At 35.8% G+C, this 11,572-nt stretch overlaps 1 protein-coding gene across 1 annotated transcript in view; it reads right to left on the bottom strand.

The window, feature by feature from the left end:
• The window catches only part of LOC117108042 (zinc transporter 2-like), a 13,880-nt gene extending 3,569 nt beyond the window's left edge, over nucleotides 1-10,311 (bottom strand). The window contains exons 1-3 of the mRNA XM_033249889.1: nucleotides 9,678-10,311; nucleotides 8,101-8,247; nucleotides 1,532-1,686 (exon numbers count right to left, since the gene is read on the bottom strand). Of these exons, the coding sequence (XP_033105780.1) occupies nucleotides 1,532-1,686; nucleotides 8,101-8,247; nucleotides 9,678-10,122 (747 nt within the window). The 5' untranslated portion in view covers nucleotides 10,123-10,311. The remainder of the gene's footprint in view (nucleotides 1-1,531; nucleotides 1,687-8,100; nucleotides 8,248-9,677) is intronic.
• Between the last annotated feature and the right edge of the window lie 1,261 nt (nucleotides 10,312-11,572).

Here is an 11,572-nt window from a genome sequence, read left to right on the forward strand (position 1 = left end):
AGGGGAGGGTTTGGGAGGGGACCTCTGGATGGCCGGAAATGGCACTCTCAGACTGTGACAGATATGTGTTGGCTTTGTGTAGGCCCATTTTTTTTCCTTTTGGTCAGACTGCCCAACCAGCTCTGGCCGGGGAAGGGGGGGGTTACCCCCGCTGGTGCCACCACTGTTAGGGAGTGGAGCTGTTTTTATTGTGAGAAAAAAAAGTTTATTGAAGCGTTAGAACTTAGAAGGGTAGGACGGGAAAAGCAATCATCTTAACTGCCAAGATACAGGTCAAGTCCATGGCTTAATTTACAGTATGTACAATTCTTATCTATTATTATTGCCCAAATACACTAAAGCCTCCCAGTTACTCTACTGAAAGTAACAAAAGTTACCAAAAAAAAAAAAAGATGGAATGTTCGTAATATTACTGTGTTAAAAAGAAAAAAAAAATCAACTTGAGGCCCTTTCTTTCAATAGTGATTGTTCCAGAGTAATTAATAATAAATGTAGTCATACTGTACATTATTTAAGTTCAACTAGTAAATATTTAAAACCATCTGTTGATCGCCCACGGATCATACCTGGAAAACATTTTCATCACAATGAAACAGCCACAATATATAGTATCATAAAGGGCATTGGTATTATGAATGAAAAACAAGTTCATAGTTCTCAAATTTGTCAAGCTACAGAGCTTGCCAGATCACTTTAAAGATATTGAAAAGCACGATCACAAACCAATTCATCGTAATAAAACAGTGTTATATATACTTGCACAAATATTGTTATTGGAATTTAAACAGCTGTAAAATATGCAAACGAATTCATGATGCATATACTGTAGATACCCTGTATTCAAATAAACTCTAGTTATCCATTTTTCTCGTATTTAAAGTTTATACTAACAATATGATTGTTGTCAGCAATTTGTACTTCATTTCAAATATTTCCTGATAGTATCTAAGAATATTATTACTTACAGTAGTTAGACATTATATTTATAATAGACTTTATATTTAATTTATCTTATATCTTAGCATTCATAAACTTGCTATAGTAAACATGAAAATCATATATAATTTATTTCGTTGATAAAACGCATAAAATACAAAGACAAGGAAGATAACAAGATCTACTATTAAATTTATATTGAAAGCAGCTGGCTCAGCTGGCTAATCTGGTGGTAGCCACTGTGTGTGTGCGTGCTGAACAGTTGAGATCTCTAGATCTCAAGTTCAATTCCCATCGCTGCTCTCCTTGTATCTCAGCTGGTGGGCTGAAATGCAAGTTTCAAAAGTGCATTGTCTTTAGATGAGACGTTTAATCCATTGGCCCCCATGTGCAAAATAGCCCATGTGCACGTTAAAGAATGCAGTACACACTTCGGAAAATAGTTGGGGATTGTCTCCTGTTGTACTGCCAAATATCACCACCAGCAGGACCCCACTAGAAATAAGTCTTCTTCAGACATTCGTGGGTTACTCATGGTGTTTCCACCAAATAAATCCATCCATCATCCATATTAATAAATTAATAGTTATTCTTACACTATATTGAGGAAGACTCCGCAGCCTGCAGTGATCAACATGATGTCTGCATTAATTTCAAAGTTTTTATGTATAAACCGCAGGACAGCTAAGTACACAAGTATACCAGTGAGAACCCAGATAATAAGGATACTGAGCACTGCTCCCAGCACCTCTGAAACAGAAGGAATAAAATAATTTAACACAGTGCTAAGTTATTAAACCTAAATAACAACAATCAGTACTGTATTTTAATCAATGACTTGGTTTACTGTAATACATTTCACTTGAAAATTAAAAGACAAACTTTCTTTTCACCTATGATTAGGCAAGACTTTTTTATACATTATTTCACTAACTAGATTTTTTAAAGATTGTCAGAGGACAGGAAAAAAAATTGTTTTTCTTATTTAGCAAAGTGTTTTGCCAAAAACCTCCAGAAAGAGGAGAAAATAAAAATAACATTTTAATTGTGAATGTAAATAGTGTAGCACTGTATTGGGGTGGTTAAATGCTTTAAATTTACATAATTAGAAAGAAATATGCATATCTTATTTTTGGAGATTTCAAGGCAGCAGCGGGTGTAATAAAAATAAATACAAACTTTTATTTTTTTCTGAAATTTCCAGTTTTTCGTAGCGACGGGTGCACTAATTAGCCAAAAATAAAATGTTATTTTTATATCATTTATGGCAGGCAGCTAGGTATAAAAAAGTCTTGCCTTCACTGATGAATTGTGTTTGAGACTTTTGTTTAGAAAGCATCTTTCTGTACACAAGGTTTATTATTTGTACTAAGGACTATTTTCCTATCAATTATAGCATAAAGCAGTCTGCCAAACAAACAAATGCAATCACAAAAAAGGTGTAGGATTTCAATTGTAATTTTGTATTTGAGGGGAAATTTTGAGGATCATAGATGCTTTTATTTGTCCTGCATCAAGTGATAAATAATAACACCATAACAATGCAGTATGTAATACTTATTTTAATCTCTTTGTACAAAACGGATTTACAGTACTTTTTACTTCACCTACAGCATATGCATAAGGCCATGACATTTATAATTCTAAGAAAAAATGGAGAACATATTGTCACAGAAGCAATGAAGGATAAAGCTTTGGTGTGCATGTTCCCCAGTACAAAACTGCTTAACAGATGAATTGTGTTTGAGACTTTTGTTTAGAAAGCATGACCCTCGACACTGGTACGGTACATGGGATTTAAATAAAATATTATTAGCTTGTTTTAGAGTACTGTGGGACCCTCTTTCTGCTTCATTTTCCTTTTTTCCCTCCCTTTTTATACTTTTTTTAGGGGGGCCCTTTCTCCTTTAACCCTTGATTCACCCCTGGATAAAATCAGCAGATATACACCCCAACTGAATAATGACTACTCTATTTAAAAGGGTAAACTCTGCCACCCCCCACTGCTTCCACATCAATACAGTATTATGTAGGATTTTTATTTGACTTCATTAAAAAAAATATGTTGTACTGAGGTACAGTAGAGTTAGAATGTTATACAATAACGTCAAATTTGGCTAATTTTTAAGAATCATTCAATATATATATTTTTTTATAAAATCATATTTGTTTAATGCTGCCAATTACTGTAAGTGCATGACTGTACCAGACCATGGTAAGTTTATGTTCTTGTAAAGTTATTTCACCTCTAGGAAGTAGCTAATTACATTAATCAGAATTTGAACATGAAATATTTTTAATAAATCATTGTGGATAGGGTAAGAAATATTTGGTACCGGAGAAATCTACCTGGATGCTAGCCAAATACTAAAAAAGACTAACACAGATGATGTAGAGTAGCATAGGGTCAATCCAACAAGCCCCATAAGCCCTGAAGCTAGCAAACATCTTTCTGTACACAAGGCTTAAACAGTATTTGTACTAAGGACTATTTTCCTATCAATTATAGCATAAAGCAGTCTGCCAAACAAACAAATGCAATCACAAAAAAGGTGTAGGATTTCAATTGTAATTTTGTATTTGAGGGGAAATTTTGAGGGTCATAGATGCTTTTATTTGTCCTGCATCAAGTGACAATAACACCATAACAATGCAGTATGTAATACTTATTTTAATCTCTTTGTACAAAACGGATTTACAGTACTTTTTACTTCACCTACAGCATATGCATAAGGCCATGAAATTTATAATTCTAAGAAAAAATGGAGAACATATTGTCACGGAAGCAATGAAGGATAAAGCTTTGGTGTGCATGCACTGCAAGTGCCGATTTTTCCTTGTGTCCTTGGGAAGTATAGAGGCACCAGGAAGGGTGGGAGAACCAAAAAAAAGTGCACGTGACCAGCGGTCGGAGACAACATGTATGTCCCAGAGGCATTTTGGGGAAAAAACAATTTAAAAAAAAAAATAAGCTGTTGGGCTATAGCGTACAAATAACATTTGGAATAGCAAATGCGAACTTTAATGAAGAAAGCACACACCTGTTGTACATTCCTGGGATACCAGGCTGCAAAATATTGATATACAACAACAATAGGCTACCTCTAGAATATTGTTGCTAAGTCCTACAAAATGAAAAAAATGTTCTCCGGGATATAAAAAAAAAACATAGGCTCCCAGCGGGAGCGTGTGCCTACGCCCTATATTGCCTTACTGTATCATGAATCCACATGGGCTTCTGTTATTAGAAAATTAGCCTGGGTTCCAGGCCCTAATTTTGGGTTACTCACTTTTTATTGCACTTATTACGCACCATACCTAATGTATTAGGCGTCCCATACTCGATTTATGTTTTTTCAGATAATTCTGTCTCAAAATTTACTTGCTCGTTGGTGGTGCTGTCCAGAATGAGAAAAGAAAAATAATAGGGGACTTGTGGCAAGTCTATCGGGAAATGTGTGGTGTTGTATTTTTATTTATGACTTTTGTACAGTAATTAAGGTACTTAAGATGACACATGACCCATCATGCAACTCCACCGGATTTACCCTTTATCTTTAACTGCCAGATCATAACATAGTTTCTTTTCCCCCGAGGGGGCAGTCTGTAGACACAAAAAGCAAAGCACATAGGAAAAAAAAAAATCTTTCCATACCTGTATTAGTCAAACCATGGCGGTATAAACCTCCATGATCAAACTTAGAGCACATGTTTCTTTGAAAAAATTGGAAACATTAAGAAAAGAAAAAATATATAATTTTTTCTTTATTTAAGTTCTGCTAGCCTCTGTTAAGAAATTTCAGTCTCCATTCTGTAAACTTACAGATTTTGCTTAGAATTCTCAGAATGAACAAAAGCATTTATCAGTACAGTTACTCAATTATCAATTATCAAATTTTTTTTATATCGGAAATACTAGATAGATTCTTGAATGTCAAAAAAACAAGCGGTAATTTATATGTTGTATTGTTGAGGCTTTAGGCCCTATAAAAAATATTATTGATTTATCACCCCATCTAGGCTGGAAAAGTGATGAGGGAGGGAGGGGGGCTTTTTTTCAAATTTTTTATTTTGCTATAAAAGCCAAATATCGCCCTCTGGTTGTTTGCTGGTACACTGATATTCAAAGTAAAACATTACTGAGATAATACAAACAATTATCTACCAAATATACAGTACAATTAGTTTAAAAATATTTTTTTTACTCAGTACTACAAATGGCCTGAATGGTGATAATTATTGGGCCAATAGAAAGAGAATTGCAATATGTTGTTGATTAGACAATCAAACTACGTATTACACTGTTATCAATGATAATGTAGCTTCAAATTAAACACTATTGCTTCTGATAGCGATGTCCTTATCAATATTCTAAGCCTTCTAATATTAGCAGGTATTATATCTAAAATAAATATTTAATACTATCCAAACAAATGATAGCCTGGTTCAGGAAGTTAAGCAACTTAATATCTAAATCTAGAAATATGATACGATTTTCCCTAGTTCCGTTTGATGCCAAGTTAGAGCCAGATAAACAGCCAACCAGCTTGGAGGCCGCCTGACGTCACACGGTGGAAAGGCTTGTTTAATAAACGTCTACTGTATTTTACAAACCTCTAGTACCAAGGGGTATTCGTAAAAAATATTGACAAATTCGTAAACTACTGTAGATCAGGTGTCAGTTTCCACTACCTAGCCTAGCTATCCTTTGCCATTAATATAGGCGACAAGGTAGTACGAACCATCCGACAGAGCAGCAGCGTGGTCTACCGCAATAGTAGTAGACGTCTAGGCCCTAGCTAAATTTACCTTCCATAAAAACCAAAATATTTTAATCGCTAGCATTCTCCCATTTAACAAAATATTGTTTTATTTCTCATTAAAACGTCTGTACATACTTTATGGACCTTTCTGTCATGTTTTTTTTGCAGTTTTTAGATTGTTGTAGTTAAAGTGGATCTATATCTAGATGAAAGTTTGTCATGAACCAGGCTAATATGCTGGAGTCATTAACATTCTTCAAGCAGGTTGAAAGTCCAAGGTGGACTACACTTGACCGTGAACCAGGCTAATATGCTGGAGTCATTAACATTCTTCAAGCAGGTTGAAAGTCCAAGTGGGACTACTCTTGACCGAAAAATACCAGAGTAACAGTTTATTTTGAAACATATAAAAAAAATATACAGAAACAAAACCACAGCATTTTCTTGAGTTAAAAATTCTTGATTTCTCCAGGTAGTTTGTTTGAAAAATAAAATCCAAATGCGATAGGAACAGATTCAATATGCCAGCTGCAGAAGCACAAACAAATGAATCAGAATTAGAATTTACAACAGACTCTTAATTTGAGCAATGTTTCAAACACCACAGCTTCCATGGGGCAGAACTTCGCATAGCATTTCCAACGGGACATCCCACTAAGTCATCCCACTTTGGTGTTTGATATTTCGTGACACCCTGGGACAGCAATTCTGGATCCACCCCTCAAAGATTCTATTTAAGACTAAATTGTAACAAGTATTCTGCCCCACCATGACATTTGCATTGGTTTGAATAACTAAGAAACACACATTTGTATTAGCCAGCTCCTATTCTCTTATCACTGTTAATCCGATTAGGTCTTTTGTGTACATGCAACCATCCTTTTGTCATAGTGGGGCAGTATTGCTTCCTGCTTTTACATTCATAAATTTTTCATTTGTAAGGTTACTCAGCGACTTCTGTTAGATTCTACAGTACGTTCATAGATAAATATATATCTGAATATTTCACTTTCTCTTTGGTGGTAATGAAGGAGTGGTGAACTTTATTTAATATCTAATTTACAGTATATATCGTCGCTCACATCACGAACTAACACAATCAAAGTAGGTTGTGTTAGTCCGTGAAATTAAGAAAGCGTGTCAAAATACGCGCTGTTGTTGTTAAGGACTTTTTGTGTGGAAAAGAATACAAAATTGCTTGACAACCAATACGCGCTCGTTTTGACGCGCTACTGTGATTTCACGAACTAACACAATCTACTTTGATTGTGTTAGTTCGTGATGTGAGTGTATATTATACTGTACAGTTATGCATATGTATATGCATATATATGTATATATATATATATATATGTATATATTTTTTTTCTTATCTACTTTTGTAATGTTAGTTAAGTTTGAATACATTGTACTATTTATGTTGTGTGTGGTGAAACCAATAAAAACAAAAAACAAACAAGTGAACTTTGAACAAATTTATCTAGAATTTCACTTTTTTCATTACAGTTATCTCAGAACACGCCATTAAGTTTAATGGGTAAAATTATGTGAATTGTAGTACCCATTTACAGGTATGGGCAAGATGTCATATCACACCTACATACCGGTAGTTAAGGGCAAATTACAGAATAATTGACACATAAAACCTGACAGTGTGGACTAAGCTTCGGTCCTAAGGACTGTGCATGACTTTAATAATGTAATGATGTACAGTGAATTCGATGATTACAACATTTAATGTGTTCTAGATACTTTAAAAAATATTCTCTTAAGTAGTCATGTAATGTTTAAAAGATGTGTCCTCTGGTAATGGTTGTGGTTATAATTATTAATGAAACCAAAACTAGAGAGTGTAATTTAAATATACTGAAGTTTCATTTCATTAAATAGTATTTTATTTTAAGTATTTTATTAATTTTAAAATATACATTTAAAATTTATTCTTCGTATATTTCTTATGATTACCAGGGTTTCATTAGTACTGTAGCAGTCAGCCAGCAACTTCGACTGGTTACTACAGCTTTTTTGCCGGCTAGTTTTATACCAGACTGGGGGACAGTCTCCTGTAACTCTTGCTCATTGTCCTCCTACTCGAAACCTTAATGAAATCCCTGATTACTATTTGTAGTATTGAGAAAAGGGTGTTTTTGGAAAAATGAATAAGCCAATAAATAAATATTCAAAATAACTTGCTAATGTAAATTATTAAATTTTCCTGTTTGTAGTCTTGTAATGGTAGTGGTGTACAGTATTACAGTACAGTACATTAGAATCGCTGCATGTAAATTGTAGAATGTAATTGGGGTCAATGTTTCTGCATATTATTACTATTTTATTTCAGCTATCTAAACTGTAACGTAAAAAAGATTGATCAAATTCATATCATAAGTTAGTGTATTACCTGCTCGATAGAAACCAAATGACATCTTAGTGGTTGGCTTCAAGTTTGCTAGCCACAATGCAAACAAACTGATCATAAAGCTTGCAAAATCACTCAACAAATGACCAGCATCTGTCATGATAGCCAAACTGTTAGCTAAGTAACCACCTAATTGGAGAAATAAAACCACATGTAATCACTCTTTAATGAAAGTTTGCATGTGTGCAGTATGGGAGAGAGCCCCTAATTATGGTGTCTTGATGCAAACTGAAAATCTTTTGCAGTATGAATTAAAAGGTTTTGCAGGGTAAAAATGAATCAATTACACTTCCATATCATCATCATTAAAAAAAACCAATTTTTTTACTTCATGAAAATACCTGATTAAATCAATACAAAACAACTACGAAAACTTAAAAAAAAAAGTTAAAGCCACAAGGAAATATGTTACAGTATGGTGGCGATGATTATACTTCTCTCACATTTACTGTAGGCCCCATTACTTAATCAGAGCCACTGCCAATGTAATCATCATCGTATCATCATATACTATATTAACACAGAAAAAAATCCCTGAATTTTAAGAAATTATTGTCATTTTATAGACTTCTTAAGAATCCAGGAAAGTGTATTCCGGGCCTCTAAGAAACAAGTCCCTCCCCCACACTGTAAACAACCTTTAGCCACTCCCAATCTTAAATCCTAAATCTACCGCTAAAAATTACCAAGGTACATTATTTAAAAAACAAAACAACAAAGATACCAGACTGCATGATACTACTACTGTAAGGCCTGCGACTGGAATATATCCTCCGCTCAAAAATTTGGTAAATAAATCAGTCAAATTTTGCTTTGACCTATTATTACATAAACAATGTGGTAAGCGATTTTCCAAACAAATTTGAGCTGGCTTTTGAGGTAATCATCTGCGCAATTAAAAAAACTTTACGGTATAGCAAAGGTAGAATACGATTACAAATGACGTCATCTCATACTGTATGCAGTTCCAGACTTCACAAAGTTGTGTGGCAAGGTATAGGCTAGGCAGGGTTTAGCTAGACAAATAGGCCGTCAGCCGAGCTGAGTAGTAAGCTGTCACAGTAAAAGTGGCCGTCCTAAATAATTGTTGGCCGTCCAAAAGACGGCTAGACGGTTTGCTGGTTAAGTAAGCTCTTGAGGCTATGCCTAGGTTTGATTGTGGAAACTATAGTTTATTTTATTTTTTTTTTTAAATTATCTAAATATATATGTGATTCATGAGTAGGCCTAAACCTGTGTCCTGGGGGTGCAATCACACCCTGGCCCCCTAAAATTGTATTTTAAGAAAAATAACTGTTGTAATGTATTGTATTGTAGATATAAATTACTGGTAAGATTTTAATTTTTAAGGTATGAGAGTGCAATTTCTGGACACCTAGACTAGAGAGGTCCTTATTCTTAAAACTTTTCGAATTTACCACCCCCCCCCACCCCGCCCAACCATACAGTAGGACGGTGGGGCTAAGTAAGGTGGTGTGAAGCCACACACGTACACCCTACCACCTAATCCTGCATCTGCCCCAGGTGTCTGTCTACAAATGGGCATTAACCTAACTTACCAACAAATTCCCCAATCATAAAAACAAGGCAAATAACGCTGGCCACAATTAGTTGATTCCTTGCACCCCGATTGGAATATTCCTCTTGAGCTGAATGACAATGGTTGTTGTCCTCCACTTCAGCCAAATTTAACAACGGTTCATCATCGTCTTCGATAAAGAAGTCTCTATTCGAATCGTTCAATCGAGTGTATGTTCCGGCCTGGAAGCTAGATCGACTATAATACTCCTCTGTATGTGATAGATCTGGTGGAGAAGTATTTCGCCCTCTCACCCTAACATCATCTAGGCCTAGGCCTAGCCCATCAGTGTAATGTGACTGCAGTCCAGCAGGCCCACCGTTCATGATTGAGCCTGACGACCTGATTTCGGAATTATCGCAGGGGCCTGGCTTATGTATCCCTTCCATTTCCCTGTCTTCAACATATATTTCCGTTGTATTCATAATACTGGTAAAGGTAAAAAGTGTTAAACTTCAAATGTGTAGACGTTCCTTGCAGAAGATCCCATTCCATATTGATTAATAATAATGCGGAAAAAAAATCACTTTGTGTAGTAGCCTTCTCCGATTTCTTCGCTCGACCTTCCCCAACCTATCATTCACTCACTCACACTGTCATGTGACGACAATATAGTAAGATTTGTCCATAGAGCTGAGACAAAGATACTAGAAATACAAGATAGAGTTCTCGCATTGTAAAAAATGAGGCGGAAGTCGTGCCCAACGTAGGCGGCGCCCTTCTTTTTAACCAGGCATGTTTCCTATACTTCGTGCCCAACGTACAGGGCGCCCTTCTGTTACTAAGTATATCCAGACGCAAAAGGCGCCCTTCCTTTTCCACTAATGGAGGAAAACTTTTTCACTTAGAGTGCGTCCGGCCATGCGATTCTGCGCTGTATTGTTGTTTTTTACTTTACTGATTCATGATTGTGCTTTAATTGTTTTGTGTATTATTTGGATAATAGCAACGATTTCTACCGCCACCAAGGAGGTTATGTATTCACCGATGTCACTGTCTGGGTGTCTATTCCAGTTTGTTTTTATATCTAGTATCTTTGTTGAGAATTGATAATAAAATACGCGACGACTTGTAACGAAAGTTTGGCACAAGTTTTTTTAGATCCAGCTGTAGGGGGCGTCCCATTTTCCGAATTCCCACCATGCATTTCGGTGGAACACGGTGGAACACTTTTTTTGTGTGGAGAACTCTATCTTGTATTTCTAGTATCTTTGATAGAGATATAATTTGTCACACTTCCTGATGTTTAGGAAGTACTGTGTCATAAGACTAGGTCATTGAAATAGATACAGTAGGCCTATTGAATCCGTTCAACCATGGATGTATTATAGTATGATACCTCCATGGTTCAACAAAAATAAAAATAGGGTCTAGAAAGGGTGTCAGAAACCATTAATTCAAACAGGCCAAGGGACGTAGCCAGGATTTTGAAAGGGGGAAGCCGTTATGCGAATTACGTATGACCCCGGCGGGGTCAAGGGGGCGGGCGAAGCCCCTGTGAAGTAGCACACTCTGAACGTTCTTAGGACTGTTTGAGAGGATAAAGTGAAAATTGCAGTAGACGCATTATAAATAAGCGCAAAAATAATTATATAATAAATCAACAGTGGCAGATCCAGGATTTCGAAAGAGAGGTGAACCAGGGAGGGACTTTCACAGACCGAGGAACCCAGGGGCGGATTTAGGGGGGCGGGTTTAGGGGAGGGGGGCCGCGCCCCCCCCCCTTTTTGGGAGGTCAAAAAAAAAAAGGTGAAAAAATTAAGAAGGGATACTTTCAATTAGTATCCCTCATTTATGAATAAAGACAGAAGCGATATATCATCACAACTTGCACATTTTAAATGCGTACCGGTACATGTTCATTTGTAAAACCGT

This window comes from Anneissia japonica, unplaced genomic scaffold (assembly GCF_011630105.1).
Source record: "Anneissia japonica isolate Jap-2015-1 unplaced genomic scaffold, ASM1163010v1 scaffold287960_len3192837_cov198, whole genome shotgun sequence".
Taxonomy (NCBI): domain Eukaryota; kingdom Metazoa; phylum Echinodermata; class Crinoidea; order Comatulida; family Comatulidae; genus Anneissia; species Anneissia japonica.